This window comes from Gobio gobio (assembly GCF_949357685.1).
Source record: "Gobio gobio genome assembly, chromosome: 3".
NCBI classification, from domain to species: Eukaryota; Metazoa; Chordata; class Actinopteri; order Cypriniformes; family Gobionidae; genus Gobio; species Gobio gobio.
The window spans coordinates 59,604,407-59,629,306 of NC_137099.1; the positions used below are offsets into that span (position 1 = coordinate 59,604,407).

General features: G+C 43.5%; 1 protein-coding gene across 2 annotated transcripts; it reads right to left on the reverse strand.

Moving 5' to 3' along the window:
- Window positions 1–1,701: 1,701 nt before the first annotated feature.
- prkacab (protein kinase, cAMP-dependent, catalytic, alpha-b) lies at window positions 1,702–24,666 on the reverse strand. Of its 2 annotated transcripts, none has more exons than XM_079812009.1 (10): window positions 24,118–24,666; window positions 18,975–19,036; window positions 13,613–13,741; window positions 13,445–13,543; window positions 13,276–13,358; window positions 12,166–12,292; window positions 11,629–11,724; window positions 9,644–9,766; window positions 9,367–9,531; window positions 1,702–3,015 (listed from the first exon to the last, which is right to left on the reverse strand). In XM_079812009.1, exons 1-10 carry the CDS (start codon window positions 24,161–24,163, stop codon window positions 2,890–2,892), a joined length of 1,056 nt encoding a protein of 351 aa, XP_079668135.1. In that variant the 5' UTR covers window positions 24,164–24,666; the 3' UTR covers window positions 1,702–2,889. The 2 variants fall into 2 exon arrangements, 1 of the variants encoding a protein (XP_079668135.1); XR_013816169.1 differs by lacking the exon at window positions 1,702–3,015 and adding an exon at window positions 6,787–6,812 and having other exon boundaries at window positions 8,604–9,531; window positions 24,118–24,621.
- Window positions 24,667–24,900: the final 234 nt, after the last annotated feature.

Consider the following 24,900-nt stretch of genomic DNA (forward strand, 5'->3'; position numbering starts at 1 on the left):
AATACGCTGCACACACACGAACATTTGGGTTGTGCTGTTCTGGAAAAGTGTCTTAACCACTGATTCGTAAGGCCAAATAGAGTGTGTTTGCTTTCGCATAGAAACACACCGCATCTCACAACATGGCGGCGACAACTACTGAGGCCATGCCATTTGGGCGGCATTATGCAAATATCTCCACCAGTGAGGGAGAATTGACCGTTCGCAAAGACCCGCCCCCTTTTGTTACTGTTGCTATGTCCGACAAGCCGCGCTCTCACACCACACACACATTCTCACGTAGTGAAAAACACGTCGCAGAGCAAAGAGGACACTGACAACGCACTGACAGACAGGACAGAGCAGGTTACTTTTAATATGAAACAAAGTCTCAACTCGAAAATGGTAATTTTTTTTAAGAAATGTAAACAATAAATAGCGTTTTGTGGCTCTTTAATGTGTGGTGATTGCTGTAGCGCCTCAGTTAAAGCTGCTTGTGAACCGATCATCTCTTCCTTCTAGTTCATTTATAGTATCATATAAACATGAATGAACTTTAGAAGGAATGTTGTTTCAACCGTGGAAAGACGTCAGTACACACTGTTTTTCAAGTTCAAGTCCATCAACATTACTCTACGAACTCTCGACTCCTTTGCCGGACAAATATGGCGGATTATGATTGGTCAGATCGCCTGTCAATCAAACTCCCAGCGAAGGGTGAATTCGATCGAGGCGTTTTAGCTGGATCTGCCTTCTCTTTCAGATAGAATAAATGTTTGTAGATCTTATACATGCACAAATACCTACATAACACTCTAAAGAAAAAGGAAAACATGAAAACGCATCACATGACCCCTTTAAAGGCCTATCAGCAAGTGTCATGCATAGACTGTAGTGCTGTAGTCAAGGCCACCTAATCCGAGACCAAGGCCAATGTGTGTCGAGACCAAGACAAGACCAAGGCAGGGCGAGACCGAGTCCAGACCAATACTCCTTAAAATCATAAAGATCCACATTACCGCCTGAGAAATTACTTATTTTTAATCAATAGAATAAGACACTACATAGAGCTGTTACCAATCGAATGAAATTACCCAATCACATTAATAATATTAATAAATAAATCAGGCAATGCACTGGCAGTTTATTAATATCCCAGCAGTTTTGGTCTTAATTGGTCTTGAAACAAAATCCAGAGACCGATCTCAAGTACTACAACACTGATAGACTGTAAAAAAAATGGACGACATCTTTACTCTCTTCCATTGTAGAAAAGTGAAGCCGCTGATGTCCCAATATGGCGCTGATTCGGGACCTGAGTCTGTACAGTAGTACCGCAGTACCAAGAGATACTCAGAGAAGCTGTCAATCACGACATTACGGCCCCCTCGTTTTTATGGCATCAAATACCTAACTAAAACCAAACCTATTTAACAAAATGAACACTTGAACTTACATCAGCATAATAAAAACTACCTAAAATGACTGAAACCGAGTGATTTGAAGAGTAATTCGATTGTTTAGTTTGTCTCACGCCCCATTCGATTACATGGAGAGGGCGGGGTTTATGAGCTATACTTGGACCAGCCACCTGGGGGCGATCAAGGTGTTTTGGCTTCACTTTTCAGGACTCGTGCGGCACACTTGGTCGACAGAACTTTGTATTTCAGGACTCATGCAGTGCAGACAAAGGGCGTTTACACATAAAGGGACGTAAAAGCTGTTTGGTATTTATAGTAATACTTTATTGGAATGATTCTTGTGGTGCAAAATATCACAATTAACTTGAACCATGTCCTCAGGAGTAAGCACTGGTATCCACTGAGTTCACCTCCAGCTTAGAGGAGATATTTGTAGCCTAGAGAGTTGCGTGTAAGAAATTCTCACCCAAAAAGGAGCCAGATGCTCTGCACCCATTCAGAGAGAAGACTTTGCCTATTTAAAAATGCAGAAATGGAAGAATAAAGGGGGAAGAAATGGCGAAAACGGAGAGAGCACTGCGGCGGCTCACTGGAGAGGGTCGACCGCAAGGCTTCGCCGTGTGAATCGCGCACCGAGCGCGTGCAATTTCCTCAGGTACTACAACTGTATAACCCAATGAGAACCGTAACAATTATAGTGTTAACAATACTAAACGAACGAAACGGAAACATTCTTCCCCTCCTCTGCGCGGTCCGCCGTCGACTCGTCCACAGCCCTGTCAGCTAGAATCAATGAAACGACTGATGAGCCAAAATATTGACACTTGTAGGATTTCATGGCACATTTCATAGGTGAAAAGTTCAAAGTTCATCAGTGAGTATTTTACAGAGCGCAGTGGACCTACAGCCGAAAGAAGAAAAAGAAAAGAGGTGCTCATTTTATGAAATCATGGCTTCTTTTCTATGCCATTGTCACGTCGTCATCCCTTTCAGTGCATTTTAAGAATAAAGAAACACATGACAGTATACAGGACCAAAAATATTTCGGTTATTACACAGGAATACATATTTTTTTCGTTCTTTTTTTTTTCTGTATGGTTCTTATGGTGACCTAGTGGAGAACTTGCTCAAGATTGGAGATATAACTAACCCCTTCTGTTTTTGTGCGGAAACAACAATCCCAGTCCACAGGCCAACACGTACACCCTATCAAATCCATCATGATTAATATCACATGAACAGAGATAAAAAAAAAAAGAAAAAAAAAAAGAGAAGAATACAAACATGATTAAAATAGAGGAGATGATAAAGGCCTCACTGTTTATCCCTGGAGGTCTTCTCTGGACTCTTCCGCTGGTTTCTCTGCTGTTTAACAGGAGGAAGGATCGGTTTTAAGATTCATGCACTTTTTCTCCTTCTCTCTCTCTCTCTCTCTCTCTCTCTCTTCACCTATATCTCCCTCTCTCTCTGATTTCTATCATTTCTTGCTCTAGAACTCGGCAAATTCTTTTGCGCACTTCTCCGTGAACGACACACGGATCTCTTCTTCCTCGTAGTCGTCGAAGTTGCTGGTGTCCCCGGGACCTCTGCATTTAGGCACAAATGGGGCCTCCACCTGTGGAAACACACACACACACGGACACAGAGAGATTTACCTGAGCTTAAAGGGGTGATGAATTGAGAAATCAACTTTCCCTTGAGCTTTTGATATAAAAGGTCATGGTAATATAAGAATATCCTGTAAGTTTCAGAGCCGAAAACTTCCTTGTTAGGCAAAGAAAAGCTTTTATTGACACCAGGCCCAGAAAACGAGAGATCTCAGAATATGTCGACCCTTGACGTCATTGTATGCAGATAAATATGTACGCCTGATTCTGTAGCCCCACCCACCGACTCGTGGAGCTAAACGGATCACGCTACCGAGCAATAAACAAGCCGAAGAGAGTAATATATTACACTGTGCCTGGTTGTGGAAGAACACAGTCGCTGCATAAGCTTCCTTCGGATTCTAATATTGGGAATGTGTGGTTGAACTTTATTTTTAATGAATATCCAGCTCACGTGAATGTCCATTTAACCACGGATTCATTTGTAAACAAGAGACTGGATTTGCCGACAGGATGAGATTACATGAATGAATGAAGCAACACACTAATGTGAGTAAAAAATATTTTATATGTGACAGTATTGCATTGTTACAGATCAAATACAATGTTACATTGTGTACATGTCTAACTAAACATAACTTACCACTGTCACAGGGCTCGCTAAGCCCAAAGTCCCGGGACTATGTGTTTTCCAGACAGGCTACCAATACGTATCATCTTAAATAGTGAAATAACATTCCTTTCTTGATGTGCGTTCACTCTCTTGACTTGATATTTGAAGGAAAAATACAATCGCAGAAGTTTTGTAACGTACTTGGCGCGCGCGTATATATCCCCTGATCGGGCGGGCCAAGTAATGTAAAATAACATTCATATTAATCGTGGGTGGATGAAAGATAAATCATTGTGTTTGTTTGATGAAGACATTTTGCGAGCCCTAACTGTGGGACGAATCATTCCAGTTGCCGTTTCCCCAGACACTTTCAAAACAATCCCTCCAAAGCTCATTAAATATGCAAAGCTTATCCAATCCTAGCAGTGGGCGTTTACTTCCAAGTCTTCAGTGTGGCACGCCCATAAAAACCGAGCGTTTCTTCAGAGAGCCTCAAAACCAGGGCAGAAAAGAGCCTATTACTTATTCATTATGATATAAGCATTATACGTCATAAGCAGACCTCAGACAAAAGTAAAAAAGCCAGTTCATGACACCTTTAAACATTCAAAGACTGGGTAATATTATCATGTTTGTGCACTTGATCGTTTACATTTACAATTTTTAAGTATGACAATGATCATATCACTCGCCTTTGTTTTTGAGTAACATCAATATTTGATATGTTTCTGTTCATCAGCATTTGTCATACTTCGTGCTTGATTTACCCATGACATGGATCATATATGATTTTCCAAATTGCATATTGAGTATTACAGAGAAAAGTGTAAAAAGTAGAGATGCACCGATGCTAAATTTCTCAGCCGATACTGATTATTCAGAATTATTGATTTTTCTTATGGAAAACAAACCTCTCCCAAATGTGACCACAAAACAAGTCATAAGGGTACATTTCTTGAAAGTGAGATTAATACATCATCTGAAAGCTGAATAAATAAGCTTTCCATGGATGTATAGTTTGCTAGGATAGGATATGCCCAATATTTGACAATCTGGAATCTGATGGTGCAAAAAAAAAAAGAAATATTGAGAAAATCTCCTTTAAAGTCGTCCAAATGAAGTCCTTAGAAACGCATATTACTACTAATAATACATGTTTGATATATTTACGGTAGGACATTTACAAACTATCTTCATGGAACATGATCGTAATATATCCTAATGATTTATGGCATAAAAGAAAAATGGATAATTTTGACCCATATTGTTGGCTATTGCCACAAATATACCCATGACACACGACTGGATTTGTGGTCCGGGGTCACAAATAAAGCTGCAGACTGTACAGACAACCCACTCATTTGGAAGAAAATAATACTGGTTACAATTAGCAACAAAGGTGTTATATTAAACTGCTACTTATTTTCAGATATAATAGGCTAATTACACCCAAATAACATAACCTGAAATGTTTGCACAACTTATTTTCATAAGCACTTGTCTACATGACAAATGTATTCATAACTAACAGTAAAATAGCTCCTCTCTAGTGTTTCTTTATTGCTAACTAACAAACTGTGAACATCAGAGGACTTTCCTGAGGTAAACACAATGTTAAGTGACCTGTTGTTTACAAGCTGTTTTATTGGCGCGGTTGAAACACTGATTGAGGGATTACATAAGACATTATATGGATTTCGGTAAGTTGTACTGTATCTTTCAACATACCTTTTGATATTCATACATGTTTTTCGAGATATAGCTTGCATTAAAGCTGCACTTGGGACATGTGGTCTTCACCTCACAACCGGTGGGAAAGAATCGGGATAGGACTCGGGCAGAAATCATGTTGATGTGATTATTAACGTTACTGTAGTGAAGCAGAGCAGGACCGAGTGTTGTGGAGCTGAGGAACCGCTGGAGCGATTGATAATAAGATGAACGCAACACACGCCTCGCGAGCAGCGGGACTTTTATTATGACACAGTTGCTGGTGGTCATGAGTATGAGGTAACGCAGCTCTGTTGATCATATTAGACACATCTGAGTGTGTTGATTATGTTATGGCGTTACTCTGTGTGTTCTCTCTCTGCGGCTGCTATGACACTAGTTCACACTGCAGTGAGAGTAACGCCCGTTTCACACATACTCCGTCTGCAGTGCGTATGCGGTGTGTGTTGCGCGGTGCGTATGCGGTGCAGGAGCAGCACGCGCTGTTGTGCTTTCATATATGCTGCGTTTGTAAAGTTGTTACTGAACATGGCTTGTCAGAATTGCAATTCTCTTTGTTTACACTTTCATAGATGTCACGTTTTAACGTAATAGTACATTTAAACAACGTTTTATTCAATTAATTATTTATATTTACAGCCTATAGATTTAGCTCACACAAGTGGCAAAACATTTAAATATAACTTATAGCCTATAAACATTTTAAATTAGAAACGTACAATAGGCTATATACAAAAACAGCTGACTCTCGTCTTTTCTTTCGTTTTTAAACCCTTTTAAAAGCAGGTCATAAAGACCTTTGTTTTTCCCCCTCCAGGAACGTACGTGCTCTCCGTTATTTCAATTTTTTTTTAACCTAAATGCCAGGTAAGGTGTCGTTTCCTTGCTTTACCCGAGAAAAAAAAGCCATGTGTTGACTTTGAAACAGAGTCTATTTTAAATTATATGCATCTGTGGTAAAATTACTAGATTTTCGCGTCAGTACATGTTTATTTTAAAGCGAACAATGTTCTTTCACTTTAATTCCGCACAGCAAAAAATAGACTCGGTACGGAAATGATCGCCGGACTACTGCAGACGCACCGCACCTGGAACGGACTGACGGACAGCATCTGCGCGCAGTGTGAAAGCTGTAATCCGTTAACATGGGTACGGAAAAAAATACGCACCGCATACGCACTGCAAACGGAGTATGTGTGAAGCGGGCGTAAAGCGTTTCTGCAGAATAAAACCAGAAACCGAGGGGAACGCAGATATGACGCAATCGAAACATTTGGGATATTGCAAGTACTCAACGGAACAAAATATATAACACTGGCCTAGTCGATATTTTACTGAAAAAAATGTTACATAGTGCAGCTTTAAAGGAAGAGATGACTCTCGCTCTGCGCTGCCGCTTGTTAAACAGTACTGTAATCTTTTTTTTTTTTTTTGTAAAGGAACACGCCAACTTTCAAATCACTGTAAGAGCTGAACAAATAAAGCCAAGAAGTGCGCATTAACACCTCGTACACAAACTCTCTCTCTCTTCATAGCATTATCATTAACATACAGCGAAATACACAAAAATACTCATTCCAGATGACAGTAAACAAGAACATACACACCTTATGCCTTTTCGGGGGTGCTTAACAAACTGCAAACTTTAAATCTGCCTAACCACTCCGATGAACCGCGAGCTCTCACTATCTTTCCGTAGACTACAACATCCGTCAAAATAAAAGTCCCTACTTATTAAGACAGATAATGCAGACCTTAAACCTATTTAAACACACAGAAATGTCAAAGATGTACACAAAAAACTAATTATAAGATAAATCACAATGAAGTCTGTTACATGTCGGTTATGTTGATGAAAGTTAGCCTATTTTCAGGTGCTCTGTAATATCATTGTGCCGCTGCACTCATGGTAAGGCAGTAAAATTCCTTGATCATTACGCAGGAATGAGAGTATAGTTCCTAGTCATATCAGTCTAGAAAATCACAACTTTTAATTTTCCGTCGGTCTTAGTACACAATGTAACTAAGCACATCTCAACATGTAAATAGGAAAATGTTGGCATAATTTTGTCACTTATTGAGCAGTAGGCTAGCAGGAGCCATTTACCTCCAGTCTTTGTGCTAAGCTAGGCTAGCGGTGTGTGTGTCAGACAGAGCTATGGGATGTACGGAGATGAGAATGGTATGTATGGACTTCTCTAACTCTGGGGGATATGGGGAATAAGATAAAGTCCCAAAAACTTTAAGGGCCCTATCTTGCACCCAGCGCAATTGACTTTGTACACCGACGCATGTGTCATTCCTATTTTGCACCCGCGCAAAGCGCGCTTTTCCCTCCACAGAAGCACGTCGCTAAACTAGTGAATGAACTTGCGCTACCTGGGCGGTTCAGCGCAAAAAAGGAGGCGTGTTCCGGCGCAAACAATCCCTGGTGCTATTTTGCTGTTCCATTAAACAATTGCGCCACTGACCAGAAAAAACCTAGTCTAAAGTCAGTGGCGCGTTGCGCGTTGTTCATTATGCTATTTTAAGGGCGCATGCTTGACCATAATGTATAGCATGCACAATGCGCATACACTTTGCTCATGTAATCTACACAGATGCAACAGTTATTTTTGCAAATCATAAATTGTTACACTAAAAAAATATTAACACATGAGATGACGGAAATCATTGTGGTGTGCCACGAAGATGTGAAAAAATAGGCATAAATCTAGCTTACAAATGATTCAGGCTAATTGTAATAGGCTAATTAAGGATAAGACCTGTTTGCCCAATAGTGGCAAGACATATGTATATAAGGACATCTGACAAATTGGTTTGTCCGTCAAGAACCAGGAAAAAAAAATCGACTGAAAAACTGAAAAAACTGAAAGACTGAAAAAAAAAAGACTGTGAAATCACCTTTACCATAATGTACAACATTACAACTTCACTTCTCTGTCTTTCACTGCTCTTACAAGAACATCAGTCTCCTCGGCTGTGAACTGCTCCTGGCGTGCGCCTGGTCAATACGCCATAATAATAGCAATCCATAATGGAACTTGCGCACCTGCTTTTACAGGGAATGTTGGATGACGCTCTGATTGGTTTATTCACGTTACGCCCAAACCACACCTATGAATAATGAAGCTACTTCAGACCAACCCATTTTAGATTTGCGCCGGGCGCAAGAGCCATTTATCCTGCCGGGAAAATAGCAACAGCGCCGAGACCCGCCCACAAAGTTACTTGCGCTTCGCGCTTTGACACTTGCGTTTCAGATCATTAAAATAGGGCCCTAAGTATGTCATTTGGTTAACTAATATTAATCATAATAAATGGCTGAAATAAGGTCTGTGGTGAACACAAGCTCAAGACACTTTCACGTTTTATTCTACAACAAAATACATCAGTATTACATTTTTGAATTTTGAAGCTGTTATGTGTCTTGAAAAAATGGGACTACAGAGGCTGTTGAGGAGACAGAGCCGGCCCAAGGCATAAGCGAACTATGCGGCTGCTTAGGGCCTCATTGGGGCTCCCAAGAGCACATGAAATTACTTGTTGCTGCATGTTAATTTATGATGATTGAAATCGCGAAATGACCTTAAACAATTACTAAATAAACTGCAAAATGTTACGTTTTCTAATATATGCACGGATTGATTCTGATGGAGAGCTGGTGATTTCCGGCGAGATGAGCGATAGTGACTGTTGGTGACAGGATACAGGCGTGTCCAGCGACGCGACAAGCTCGAGACATGTTTAACTTCATGCAAATGAAGATTGACTTTTGGAAGCGAAAACCAGTAGGAGTGAAGTCAGTGGAGCTGAATGGCTTTGTGAACCTAACTCGCTGTGTCCCGTTCATCATATTAAGCATGTTATGCACTGATTCCATTTAGTCTTTTCCCTTTCAAAACATCCGTGGATGTCATTCATAAGCGTTACAGAAGTGTGAACGCAGCCTTACTGATCAAAACACTGAATACATCAGATTACTGTCAGCGATGAAGGGATTGCGTGCGCTCACCCTCCGCTGGTAAATGGCTATCCAGTCAGTAGTGGAGAACCACTTGTGTCCTTTGATGTCGTTCACTCCGTTTTTAAGGTTGCCGTAGCGTTTGGTGAGGTCCACCTGCAGCAGGTTTCTCAACAGGTCCTTCAGGTCCGAACTGAAGTGCGACGGGAATCGTACCTGTGAGAAGCAAAACCGTCACAAGGAACGTGGGCGAAGACAACAATCTCAGATACTGCAGAAACATCAGATTCCAAGATTCAAATCTATAGGCTGTAGTTTTGTTATTTACCTTTCCTGAGACGATCTTTTCGTAGATCTGAATGGGTTGATCGGCGAAAAATGGAGGATAACCAGCAGCCATCTCGTACATCAGCACACCCAGAGCCCACCAGTCCACCGCCTTATTATAACCCTGCAGAGAAACACGGCAGGATCCGTTCAAGAGGAGACGAAACACTGCACTTCTTACTTTGCAGGCTAAATGTTAGTCAAGCTACAACTGCGTACGACATGTTTTCTTTTAAATGAGCATTTTGGGCTCCTGTGTTTAGGTTCAGTCATTTCACTTTAATGGCAATGAAAAGGTTCTTAGTCAGTTGTTGAAATGCCTTATTATCAAAAATGTCCCTTTAGTCAATTCATTGGTATTTAACCAATTTGATGTTCATGTGTGTTTTTTTTGCAAAAGCCTCTAGAGCTGTGCTTTAATGTAGGTTATGTCTGTTCTGTCAGAGTTACAGCAGCACACGAAACACTGTTGTGTTCACATGATACTCTCGAAACCCGGTCAACCATTCTCTTTATTCTTATGTAGCGTTCACACCGGACGCAAATAATTTGCGCTATTCGCGTGAAGTTGGACGCTTGAACATTTTGAGTTTACTCGCTTCATTCGCGCGTGAAATTCGCTTCATTCACACGTGACATTCACTTCACAACAGACGCAAATTCGAGTCATGGGAGGGGCTTCTGCCAGCGGCTCGTCTCGTTGAGAAATGGCTGACATGGGCTGTGTTTACATGTCTTTTTTTTGTTAAAATCTACTGTTAATGTGTGAAAAAACGTAGTTTTAAGACTTTTTCAGGCGATAATGTAGTTGTTTAAAGCTCAAATCTGTGGTTTATTTATAAAAAGAGTGCCTATTTGAACATTTGATCTGGCGTTTTCAAAGTTGTGAGCTCCAGTGGATCAGCGGCGCTCATCGCTCATTAACCCCGGCGAGAGCAGCCTTTCCTCGGCTAGTCCTTCTGCCGTCTGCCACTGGCTCTGATGTCTCTGTGGTGTCTCGAGCTATAATTCGTCTTGGCCGATCTTTGGTCTCATGGATCTGTAATTTGTCCCCTGGCAAATCGTTTAGGCTGAGGGCAAAGTGAAGTTTCATTACTTTTTTTATTTTTAGGCTATAACTGTACGTTACAGTTGTAGCCGACTAGCGCTGACTTTGAATGTTTGACTGAATTGTTTGCTTTATTTCATGTATAGCTTATTATACTTTTGTATTCTTGATCAAACATAAACTTGCATTTAACAAAAAGAGACTGGGTTGTGTCATATTGTCTGAACCAGATATTAATATACAGATTTTCTCCTCATTGTTGTCACTACTAGAGCAAGCTCCTGATTGGTTAACGCGGCGCGAATATCCGCCAAAGTTCAGATTTTTTCGGGCGATTCGCGGCATTCGCACCGCCTCAATCGTGCGAATCACGTCATTCACAATGCCGCAATCGCGCCGCGTCTTTGAATTATGAGGTTGACGACGTTTCCTTTTGCCAGTGACTGAAATTATCACAGGTTCATCCATTCACACTCCTCCATCTTGATTGGTTAAAAATCTCTTTAAACAGGATAAAAACTTGCAGCGCGACATTTGAAAGCTCATAAGCACGCCGTCATTCATTTTGCAATCATATGATTCGATTTGCGTCTTCTGAAATCTGAATATGATCACAGGAGGTCCAAGATCTCAAGCAAATGAAACACTGATCACCATCATGGTGACTCCAAAACATTTACAGTACCAAACAATATAATTTATATATATGATGTAAATTCGCAGTAAAATGAGCAGTAAATGAATGTGATGTCAGCATCATTCTGCTGTTGATTAATAGTTATTCATAAGAAAATGACCCAGCATGCATTAATTTCACTGTAAATTTCTGACTGTAGTAATTTATTGTAAAATAATACTCTTTAATCCTGTAAATTCCTGTCAATTTTTACAGTGTAGTTTTGTTGCATTGTGGGAAGCTGTAGGACGGAGTGGCTCACCTTGCTGAGGATGATCTCTGGGGCCAGATACTCTGGGGTCCCGCACAATGTCCACGTGCGGCCCTTCACCCGCTTGGCGAAACCAAAGTCTGTCACCTGGAACAAAGATGCCGCAGATGACGCTGTGATTTATGCACAGTGCACGCATGCTTACATGCCAGATACATTTCTTTGGTGTCATTCTCATATTAGCCACGAGGGGGCAGTAACAGTGAGGTCATGTGCTGTGCGTGATTGAAAGCACAGCCACACCGCTCATACACTGCTCACATCCCACACACACTTTTGGATGCATTTATACTCAAACCTGATAAAATAGAATTATAAGAGAATGTATGTTATCTAGTTTATTCTTTGTAAAAAGTGTATAGGGTCACTAGCGACCCGTTGGATGTAATAGTGTAAGGTTTTTTTTGTTTCCTGCACAACAATTGAATCTCTGATGACTCAGTAAATTCTTCCTCAAAGTGGCAATGTCAGACAAACAATGATGGCATGAGCTATCAAAATATTGATTGGCGTGCATGTGTTTATTACCTGGATGTAGCCCTGCTGATCGATGAGGAGGTTCTCTGGTTTAAGGTCTCTGTAGATCAGGTCAAGGGCATGCAGATATTCAAATGTCAAAACTATTTGTGAAGCATAAAAGCGCGCATGGGGTTCACTGCAGAAACAAAGAGAAAACACACAGTTACATGAAGGATCAGCAATAAAAAAAAACACAAGGACTGGACTAGTGTTGTCAAAAGTACCAAGTCGTTACTGAAATTCAAAAAAATGTGACGCTTTGAGTTGTTGAGCTGGAATCGTAAAGACCTCTGACTGGCCATTGGCGCTCAGGCGCTTATCAAACGTGTGTGATTGACTACAATGATCAGCGCTTCAAAAATATGTTGTAATATACATCAATGACACTTTTCACGAGCGCTTATACACAGATACACACCTGTGCATTGATCACTGTAGCCAATCACAGACCTGTTTGATGAGTGTGTGAGCGCTATGGCCAGTCAGAGGTGTTTACGATTCTTATTTCAAGGCCTAACGCCCAAATAACGCATCCTCTGTGATGGAGGAGAAACCATGACATGAAATGGGCTGATGCACAATACGGCTGTGTGCATTGTCCTATTTGCCAAGTTCAAGGGTCTATAAAAAAAGACTGGTAAGATCAAAAGTGTTCAAAATTTGGCTTTCGGTAGCGCAGTATGTCACATTTCAAGGCCTTATGTCTGCTTTAACGCATCCTCTGTGGAGGCCAAGAAACCACACCGTGAAATGGGCTGATGGCACAATATGGTCGTGTGCATGGTCCTATTTGCCAAGTTCAAGGGTCTATAAAAAAAAACTGGTACTGTAAAAAGGTGTTCAAAATTTGGCTTTCGGTACGATAGTTCGTCATATTTCAATTCCGAATGTCCAATTTAATGCATCCTCGGTGGCGGCGGAGGAACCATGACATGAAATGGGCTGATGGCACAATACGGCTTTGTGCATTGTCCTATTTGCCAAGTTCAAGGGTCTAAAAAAAAAAGACTGGTACTGTAAAAAGTGTTTAAAATTTGGCTGATCTCATATTTCACGTCATGTTGCTTCATTTCCCCCTCAGGGACGAATAAAGCACATCAAGAATGTAACGGTATTCACCTGAATCTGCCGATTCTGCGCAGGTGTGAAAACATCTCCCCTCCCTGAACGTACTGCATCACCATGTAGAGATTAGTGTTGTCCTGCAGCAAACACACACAAACACACACACACACACGTCCATTACATGCGCCATCATCCGGCTATTCGTGTTGGGAGCGATCTTCACCTTGAAGGAGTATTCCAGGCGCACTAAGAAGGGGAAGCTGACGGCCTGCAGTATCCTCTTCTCGTTTAGAGTGTGTTCGATCTGCTTCAGCTTCACCACCTAAAGAGAAACAGTGTTACCATCACGCCTGACTGCGAGGGCGTGGCGAACGCGTCTAGCCCCGCCCACCTTCTGCTTGTTGAGGATCTTCATGGCGTAGTGCTGGCCGGTCTCTCGGTGTCTGACCAGCATCACGCGACCGAACGAGCCAGTGCCCAGAGTTTTCAACCGCTCGAAGTCCTCCAGGCCAGCTGTGTTCTGCGGGACAGACGGGAGGTTACATTTTCCTCTTCTGTCTACGTTCTTGAATCAGAATAACTGCCCTCCCTCTCACAGCCACATCTCTACACTTCTCTGATGAGGAATCCAACAATAGCAATCCACCACCATCCAATCAATTCCCCACTGACAAAAACAAGCCCCGCCCTACATTTGTTCTTGTTTGTGAAGCGGTTTCACTCGGATATACGTCACAATAGTGAACCAGTGTCTGTATGGTTTCTCCTGATCTCAGATCAGTCCTGTGAACCAGAGTCTGTATGGTTTCTCCTGATCTCAGATCAGTCCTGTGAACCAGTGTCTGTATGGTTTCTCCTGATCTCAGATCAGTCCTGTGAACCAGTGTCTGTATGGTTTCTCCTGATCTCAGATCAGTCGTGTGATCCAGTGTCTGTATGGTTTCTCCTGATCTCAGATCAGTCCTGTGAACCAGAATCTGTATGGTTTCACCTGATCTCAGATCAGTCCTGTGAACCAGAGTCTGTATGGTTTCTCCTGATCTCAGATCAGTCCTGTGAACCAGAGTCTGTATGGTTTCTCCTGATCTCAGATCAGTCCTGTGAACCAGAGTCTGTATGGTTTCACCTGATCTCAGATCAGTCCTGTGAACCAGAGTCTGTATGGTTTCACCTGATCTCAGATCAGTCCTGTGAACCAGTGTCTGTATGGTTTCTCCTGATCTCAGATCAGTCGTGTGAACCAGTGTCTGTATGGTTTCACCTGATCTCAGATCAGTCCTGTGAACCAGTGTCTGTATGGTTTCTCCTGATCTCAGATCAGTCCCGTGAACCAGTGTCTGTACGGTTTCTCCTGATCTCAGATCAGTCCTGTGAACCAGAGTCTGTATGGTTTCTCCTGATCTCAGATCAGTCCTGTGAACCAGTGTCTGTATGGTTTCTCCTGATCTCAGATCAGTCCTGTGAACCAGTGTCTGTATGGTTTCTCCTGATCTCAGATCAGTATCGTGAACCAGAGTCTGTATGGTTTCTCCTGATCTCAGATCAGTCGTGTGAACCAGTGTCTGTATGGTTTCTCCTGATCTCAGATCAGTCCTGTGAACCAGTGTCTGTAGGGTTTCTCCTGATCTCAGATCAGTCCTGTGAACCAGAGTCTGTAGGGTTTCTCCTGATCTCAGATCAGTCCTGTGAACCAGTGTCTGTATGGTTTCTCCTGATCTCAGATCAGTCCTGTGAACCAGAGTCTGTATGGTTTCTCCTGATCTCAGATCAGTCCTGTGAACCAGTGTCTGTAGGGTTTCTCCTGATCTCAGATCAGTCCTGTGAACCAGAGTCTGTAGGGTTTCTCCTGATCTCAGATCAGTCCTGTGAACCAGTGTCTGTATGGTTTCTCCTGATCTCAGATCAGTCCTGTGAACCAGAGTCTGTATGGTTTCTCCTGATCTCAGATCAGTCGTGTGAACCAGTGTCTGTATGGTTTCTCCTGATCTCAGATCAGTCGTGTGAACCAGTGTCTGTATGGTTTCTCCTGATCTCAGATCAGTCCTGTGAACCAGTGTCTGTATGGTTTCTCCTGATCTCAGATCAGTCCTGTGAACCAGAGTCTGTATGGTTTCTCCTGATCTCAGATCAGTCCTGTGAACCAGAGTCTGTATGGTTTCTCCTGATCTCAGATCAGTCCTGTGAACCAGTGTCTGTACGGTTTCTCCTGATCTCAGATCAGTCGTGTGAACCAGAGTCTGTATGGTTTCTCCTGATCTCAGATCAGTCGTGTGAACCAGTGTCTGTATGGTTTCTCCTGATCTCAGATCAGTCGTGTGAACCAGTGTCTGTATGGTTTCTCCTGATCTCAGATCAGTCCTGTGAACCAGTGTCTGTATGGTTTCTCCTGATCTCAGATCAGTCCTGTGAACCAGAGTCTGTATGGTTTCTCCTGATCTCAGATCAGTCCTGTGAACCAGAGTCTGTATGGTTTCTCCTGATCTCAGATCAGTCCTGTGAACCAGTGTCTGTACGGTTTCTCCTGATCTCAGATCAGTCGTGTGAACCAGAGTCTGTATGGTTTCTCCTGATCTCAGATCAGTCGTGTGAACCAGTGTCTGTATGGTTTCTCCTGATCTCAGATCAGTCGTGTGAACCAGTGTCTGTATGGTTTCTCCTGATCTCAGATCAGTCCTGTGAACCAGTGTCTGTATGGTTTCTCCTGATCTCAGATCAGTCGTGTGATCCAGTGTCTGTATGATTTCACCTGATCTCAGATCAGTCCTGTGATCTAGTGTCTGTTTGGTTTCTCCTGATCTCAGATCAGTCCTGTGAACCAGAGTCTGTATGATTTCTCCTGATCTCAGATCAGTCCTGTGAACCAGTGTCTGTACGGTTTCTCCTGATCTCAGATCAGTCCTGTGAACCAGTGTCTGTATGGTTTCTCCTGATCTCAGATCAGTCCTGTGATCTAGTGTCTGTATGGTTTCTCCTGATCTCAGATCAGTCCTGTGATCTAGTGTCTGTATGGTTTCTCCTGATCTCAGATCAGTCGTGTGAACCAGAGTCTGTATGGTTTCTCCTGATCTCAGATCAGTCCTGTGAACCAGAGTCTGTATGGTTTCTCCTGATCTCAGATCAGTCCTGTGAACCAGAGTCTGTATGGTTTCTCCTGATCTCAGATCAGCCGTGTGAACCACTGTCTGTATGGTTTCTCCTGATCTCAGATCAGTCCTGTGAACCAGAGTCTGTATGGTTTCTCCTGATCTCAGATCAGTCGTGTGAACCAGAGTCTGTATGGTTTCTCCTGATCTCAGATCAGTCGTGTGAACCAGTCTGTATGGTTTCTCCTGATCTCAGATCAGTCGTGTGAACCAGAGTCTGTATGGTTTCTCCTGATCTCAGATCAGTCATGTGAACCAGTGTCTGTATGGTTTCTCCTGATCTCAGATCAGTATCGTGAACCAGAGTCTGTAGGGTTTCTCCTGTTCTCAGATCAGTCGTGTGAACCAGTGTCTGTATGGTTTCTCCTGATCTCAGATCAGTCGTGTGATCCAGTGTCTGTATGATTTCACCTGATCTCAGATCAGTCCTGTGATCTAGTGTCTGTATGGTTTCTCCTGATCTCAGATCAGTCCTGTGAACCAGAGTCTGTATGGTTTCTCCTGATCTCAGATCAGTCCTGTGAACCAGAGTCTGTATGGTTTCTCCTGATCTCAGATCAGTCGTGTGATCCAGTGTCTGTATGATTTCACCTGATCTCAGATCAGTCGTGTGATCCAGTGTCTGTATGATTTCACCTGATCTCAGATCAGTATCGTGAACCAGAGTCTGTATGGTTTCTCCTGATCTCAGATCAGTCGTGTGAACCAGTGTCTGTATGGTTTCTCCTGATCTCAGATCAGTCGTGTGAACCAGTGTCTGTATGGTTTCTCCTGATCTCAGATCAGTCGTGTGAACCAGTGTCTGTATGGTTTCTCCTGATCTCAGATCAGTCGTGTGATCCAGTGTCTGTATGATTTCACCTGATCTCAGATCAGTCCTGTGATCTAGTGTCTGTTTGGTTTCTCCTGATCTCAGATCAGTCCTGTGAACCAGAGTCTGTATGGTTTCTCCTGATCTCAGATCAGTCCTGTGATCTAGTGTCTGTATGGTTTCTCCTGATCTCAGATCAGTCCTGTGAACCAGTGTCTGTATGGTTTCTCCTGATCTCAGATCAGTCCTGTGAACCAGAGTCTGTATGGTTTCTTCTGATCTCAGATCAGTCCTGTGAACCAGAGTCTGTATGGTTTCTCCTGATCTCAGATCAGTCCTGTGAACCAGAGTCTGTATGGTTTCTCCTGATCTCAGATCAGTCCTGTGATCTAGTGTCTGTATGGTTTCTCCTGATCTCAGATCAGTCCTGTGAACCAGTGTCTGTATGGTTTCTCCTGATCTTAGATCAGTCCTGTGAACCAGAGTCTGTATGGTTTCTTCTGATCTCAGATCAGTCCTGTGAACCAGAGTCTGTATGGTTTCTTCTGATCTCAGATCAGTATCGTGAACCAGAGTCTGTATGGTTTCTCCTGATCTCAGATCAGTCCTGTGAACCAGTGTCTGTATGGTTTCTCCTGATCTCAGATCAGTCCTGTGAACCAGAGTCTGTATGGTTTCTCCTGATCTCAGATCAGTCCTGTGAACCAGAGTCTGTATGGTTTCTCCTGATCTCAGATCAGTCCTGTGATCTAGTGTCTGTATGGTTTCTCCTGATCTCAGATCAGTCCTGTGAACCAGTGTCTGTATGGTTTCTCCTCATCTTAGATCAGTCCTGTGAACCAGAGTCTGTATGGTTTCTCCTGATCTCAGATCAGTCCTGTGAACCAGAGTCTGTATGGTTTCTCCTGATCTTAGATCAGTCCTGTGAACCAGAGTCTGTATGGTTTCTTCTGATCTCAGATCAGTCCTGTGAACCAGAGTCTGTATGGTTTCTCCTGATCTCAGATCAGTCCTGTGAACCAGAGTCTGTATGGTTTCTCCTGATCTCAGATCAGTCCTGTGATCCAGTGTCTGTATGATTTCACCTGATCTCAGATCAGTCCTGTGATCTAGTGTCTGTATGGTTTCTCCTGATCTCAGATCAGTCGTGTGAACCAGTGTCTGTATGGTTTCACCTGATCTCAGAACAGTTTCTCTCACATTTGTAGATATCTTTAATGACACATTTGCATAATACAAAGGAAGATTTGTAGTTAATAGTCTCTGATTAACCAAGCTGTCCATAAAATAAAAAAACAAGCTTTACAAATGGATAAAACAGCATATATTATACAGACGCTTCATATTTAATGGTATTGCATGGTATGTTAATTGCATTTAATAGATTAACTTTCAATAAAACATTTGCAATGGGTTTGTAAAAGGTGTTTTTATGCATGCTTGAGTTTTCGCTGCATTTACACTGCTCTGACCAGCAGGCGTCACCAGCGTTTGCTGTTTTGAACACATTGAAACAGTGAACAGCGAAGCAATTGGTTCAATTGATTCAATGTTTAGAAAAGCTTCAATCACTAGTGTTTTGGGTGGTTTCTTGCTGGCTCAAGTCAAAGGAGAGTGTGATCTTCTGGGTTTGTTCAAATGGCCACAGCAAACGCCACTGACCATGTAATAATTCTACTGTACTGTAAACTCAAAGAGCACTTGAGAGCACGCAAACCTGGATTAAATGAGCAGGTGACACTCATAACAGAATAAACCAGCTCGCCCAAACCCTCACTGCTCTCCTCTAGTCCTCTTACCTGTGCAGGGTTCTCCCATTTCCTGAGGAAATCTTCTTTGGCGAAGGCCAGAAACTCTTTGACTGTGGGAAGAGAAACAGAAAGTACACTTAACAACACAAACACATCACATCATATTTGATTTCTAAACCCACTAATGAATGATCAAAACCCTGTTGCACTCAATGTACCACATGCCTTCTGTCGTCTGACTGATAGTTTAGACTTTTTTGGACCACCATTGTATTGTATTATATGTTTTATATGTAAATATATTTAATGTTAAATATGTAAAACTACAGAGCTTTGATCATAAAACGAAGGATTTGAATATAGTGACAGAGAATGAGAGACTGAGAAAATGTCTCCATTTTAAGATCCATTCCGCAGATTTTCAGCGCAGAAAGATATAAAGCAGGCAAAAAGAGAGGCAGTAGCACAACAAGCCCACAGCGTCGCACAGGCCAGCGGGGAAGGACCCGTCTAAACTCCCTGTGTTGGAGCAGTGTTTTCCTTACAAGTGTTATGTCCGGTACACAATGTACGATTTTGAGCTGTCCCAGACGAAAGGGGACCGTGGCCGGTCCTCCGTCATACAGTGAGAGAGGTTCAAAGACAGACAAAGATAGCCTGCGTTTACTGACTAGCCAATACAAATGCAACATGAAACGGCGTATTGATCAACAGGACATAACACTAACTACTTACCTCAAGCACGCCAACTTGGCCTCTTTTCCCTAGCCACAACCACATCCATGTTCTCCTCTTTCTTTCAGCGCACATGAAAACCACCAACCACCACTGCTACAGTGTGATTCATCTTGCTCTGTTTGTTTGCCACTAGCTCATGCTGATAATGTTTTATTCTTCTATACTAACTTGCGTTGTCGCCTATACGATTCAATAGGTACATATATCATACCCAAGTTTATTAGATACAGTGTGATTTGTGATGGATTGCCGAAATCACCCAGTCTGTAGCAAGTGTAACCCCTCCTGTTCGAACTGCCCCGCTCCAAGCGGGACTCGAACCCGGGTCCGCCGGCATGAGAGTCGCTGACTGCACACACTCCTCCCCAAACCTTGAGATTATTACTTGTGGCATGTAAATATAAGCAACTCATATATATACGTGAAAACTGGGTGCTGTGCCGGAGTGATGAGACATCATGCTCGACTAGATTCGCCTAGAACTTGTGCATCTTCGGATGTGGAGCCGCGCTGAAAGTTACAAAAAATGCGCTGCACACCGCCACACGAAATAGGGTCTTGTGCTCTAAACGCGCATGACCGCCCACTCCGCGATGACGTCAGTTCTGCTGCGCGCACCTTCGCGCTCGTGGCGAGTATAAACCAAGCTTCACTTGCACAGCGAATACTAGCTGGCCTCTGTTATACTCACCCCCCTAATCCTCAATGTAACCCCTCCTGTCCAAACCGCCCAATCCAAGCAGGACCCGAACCCGGGTCAGACGAGAGATGCTCGAGCGCTGATGCTAGAGGTTGCAGCATTTAGCCTCCTTGTTAGAGCGTCCAACGCATGATTCAACTGGACCCGGGTTCGAGAGTCGGACACTCTAACAAGGAGGCTAAAGGCTTCAACCCCTAGCGTCAGCGCTACAGCATCTCTTGAGATCAGAGGAGTGAGGTTTACTCGCATAACAACTACTAGCTGGCCTCCATTACACTCACCCCCCTAATCCTCACTCCCATCCGGGTCACGGCACCAATGTAACCCCGCCTGTTCAAACCGCCCGGACCAAGCGGGAACTTGAACCCGGGTCCGCCGGCATGAGAGTTAGACGAGAGATGCTCTAGCGCTGATGCTAGAGTTTGCAGCATTTAGCCTCCTTGTTAGAGCGTCCAACGCATGATTCAACTGGACCCGGGTTCGAGAGTCGGACACTCTAACAAGGAGGCTAAAGGCTTCAACCCCTAGCGTCAGCGCTAGAGCATCTCGAGATCAGAGGAGTGAGGTTTACTCGCACAACAACTACTAGCTGGCCTCCGTTACACTCACCCCCCTAATCCTCACTCCCACCAGGGTCACGGCACCAGTGTAACCCCGTCTGTTCAAACCGCCCGCACCAAGCGGGACTCGAACCCGGGTCCGCCGGCATGAGAGTCAGACGAGAGATGCTCTAGTGCTGATGCTAGAGGTTGAAGCCTTTAGCCTCCTTGTTAGAGCATCCAACTCTCATGCCGGCGGACCCGAGTTCGAGAGTCAGACACTCTAACAAGGAGGCTAAAGGCTTCAACCCCTAGCGTCAGTCACTAGAGCATCTCTTAAGATCAGAGGAGTGAGGTTTACTCGCGCAACAACTACTAGCTGGCCTCCGTTACACTCACCCCCTAAACCTGACACCCATCCGGGTCACGGCACCAATGTAACCCCGCCTGTTCAAACCGCCCGCACCAAGTGGGACTCAAACTCGGGTCCGCCGGCATGAGAGTCGGACGCTCTAGCGCTGATGCTAGAGGTTGCAGCCTTTAGCCTCATTGTTGGAATGTCCGACTCTCATGCCGGCGGACCCGAGTTCGAGTCCCGCTTGAAGCAGGTCGGACGCTCTAACAAGGAGGCTAAAGAATGCAACCCCTAGCATCAGCGCTAGAGCATCTCTTGAGATCAGAGGAGTGAGGTTTACTCGCACTAGCTGGCCTCCGCTACACTAGCATTATACGACTTCTCATTCCGCTCAAGACCAGTTTATTTGCAGAGCGATTTTCACAATACTCATTGTTTCAAAGCAGCTTTACAGAAAATCATGCCGTTAATGTTTATATTATCTTCATGTTTTACAGCAACATTTAGCAGAGCCGAGCGATAACATATAGTTTACATTCTGCATCGACACAAGCAATCAAGCAGTTGAGCTGTGCTATAGTACATCGCTTTACGCACGTATACTGTACGTATGTAGATAAAGTTGGATATACTATTAGTAATGGATAATCAACGGCTGGCTGTGCTTTAAACAGTTTTAATACACGGTTTTAATAAAGAACTGTGTTGACTCTACAAAGTGCATTCAAATTGTTTAATGCACATCTAGCCGTGGATTATCCCGCTTATACCATGGTCATTTTCTGGCATTGACAACTTAAAGCTGTTATTGATGTTTGCAGCGCAATATTTAACCGGAAGTTACGGTTATTTTGGTCAGTTACGGCTCGTTAGATCCAGCATTCTGCCTGCTTTGAGTAGTGCGCACGATTATATTTATTTGAATTAATTATCTATCGAGAGAGATTCGTTACATACCTGCATCCCTTCAGTGTCTCTATTAACAACGAAGCTGTGAGTTTTATTACTTCAAAACAGCGATGTTGCTGTGAAATATAATGTAGCGATCCAGTAGCAAAGCTATTTACTAAAAGTCGCAGGGCAGCGTTGAAAACAAGTGTCTGTGCTCCTGAGTGTGTGTGCAGCGTGATCTCCGCTCTTTGTGTGCGAGTGACGAGTGTGTGTGCGCACTTCAATGAAAACAGCGCATTAAACGGTTTTATTGCACACCTTCCAGCCAATCAGAATCGAGCATTCAGACAGACCATGGTATAAGTCTTTTTAACACCAGGGTTAAAGGGATAGCTCAACCAAAAATGAAATGAGGGTGAGCAAATTATGGGATAATTTTCATTTCAAGTCATCCTAGGTGTGTATGACTTTCTTCTTTCAGACGAATACAATCAGAGTTATATTAAAAAAATAGCAATGCTCTTCCAAGCTTTAGAATGGGAGTGAATGGGGGTCGAGATTTTGAAGGCCAATAAAAGTGCATCCATCCATCATATAACTGCTCCACACGGCTCCAGTGGAGTTAATAAAGGCCTTCTAATTTGTGTGAGAAAATGTATAACTTTATAAACTATAATTATGGGTTCTGGAGGAACAATGACCTTTGGCCCAACGCATGACGTATTGACGAACGATTTTAAAGAGAAATATGGGACGAGCTTGAGTTTGTTGCCCAGCCCTATTTGTTTGAAAACGTACGCTACTCGTACATCATGTCATGCGTCGGGTCAGAGGTCACTCTAGACTCGCGTACGGCCATCACCGGAACCCGTGATTATAGTTTATAAAGCAATAAATATGCATATTTTTCTCACACAAACATTCAGAAGGCCTTTATTAACCCTTGGAGCCGTGTGGAGCAGTTATATGATGGATAGATGCACTTTTTAAGAAAATCTCGACCCCCATTCACTGCCATTATAAAGCTCAGAAGAGCCAGGATATTTTTTAATATAACTCCGACTATATTCGTCTGAAAGAAGAAAGTCATACACCTGGGATGACTTGAGGGAGAGTCAATCATGGGCTAATGTTCATTTTTGGGTGAAAAACCCGGGGTTAAGCAACGTGCACTACCCAAGGTGTGCGTTACATTGAGTTGAGTAAACCAATCATGAAATAATTCCTGCTTAAAAGCAGTATTTCCTTCATGTTTCACAGTCGCAGAAACTCTCAAGAGTCAGCATCGAGCGCTTTTGGTTCCTGTTTTGACACATGTCCCACCCAGCCTTCCTGTTTCAGTATGAAACATCGGAGGACTTATCGAACAGATGCATCATTAACTACTGGTTTACCTCACAGCGCATTTTATCACGCAAGATGATGGCGGCAATCATTTCCAGTATTGTAGAGCATCAATGTAACGACAAAAAGTGTGAAATCACAACTTAATTACTAAACCAGGGTTAGCATGAATAGGGTTAAAGATGAATTACTTAACCCAGGGTTAAACATTTTCACCAGCAGGGCCGGAACCATCACAGTGTGTCGTGGTTGATGTCAGATTGTTCAATTTTGATATATGGTCCCTGGATCTCAATATGAAGGCTGCTGTTTTCTTCAGACTACACATCTGGACTCATCACATACACACATCTATAGACATTTTCTATTGAATAAACATCTTGGACATATAATACACAGGGTGTAGCATTGACACACACACACACTCACACACACAAACAGCGCTGCTCGCTCTTATTAAAGCTTCAACACATTGTTTGAGCCTGCAATCGCCATGACAGCATCAGCACCATCTCCGCTGAAGCCTCGCACATGCACGAGCATATTCCCGATGAGCATCTGATGATCGCCATGATCGATGATAATGACTAAACAGAATGATCGGGAAGCATTAAAGACACCCACCGCTTTCCATCTCGTTGCCCCGTTTGGCGGCCGGCGTGTTGCCCATGACTCTGGGCCTGTCAGGCGCTGGAGAGCCGCAGGGAGGGAGGGATGCTGCCGCTGCTGCTGCCGCGCCTGCCGCGCCTCGGCTCTCACGGTCCGTCCGTGCGATTGACGTCTGCCGATCGGCTTTGAATGTGAAAACAGGGGACGTTGACGCGTCCGATCTCTTCTCGGATAAACAGCGATCCGTTATGAATGCAGCAGCAGCAGCAGCAGCATCCGCGTTTAAAGGGCGGACGGGCCGCCAGCATCAAACCGGACTCGGGCGTCCTTTCCTGGCCTGGCTGTCCGCCGCACCTCCGCGGCCCCGCAGTCTCTCTCTCGCCTCCCCGCGGGGGTGTTCCGTGAGCGGCGCTCGCAGCGGGGAAATCGCGGCTGAAAAACACGGACGCAGGTTCGGTGAGATCGTTCATGCAGCTGCGCTTCCCGTGGCCATCGACACAGACTCCGCCCCCCGGGACTGAGCCCGCCCCCCGCCTCACCCCATTGGTCAGACGGAGGAAGACTGACAGATGTGTGCAGTGATTGACACTAATGAAGCCGTTATGAGTTGTGATTAGCCGATATCGAAACATAACATAGTCCCTTTTCATGTTCAAAATGGACGGACATTTATGTCAATGAGTGGATTACATTTTCTGTCTTGTAGAATAAACACATACTGAACATTTCCACTGTTTTGATGTCCTGGAAAATAATGTTGGATTCAATAGAAGGACATTTTGTGGGGTTACGTTGGAA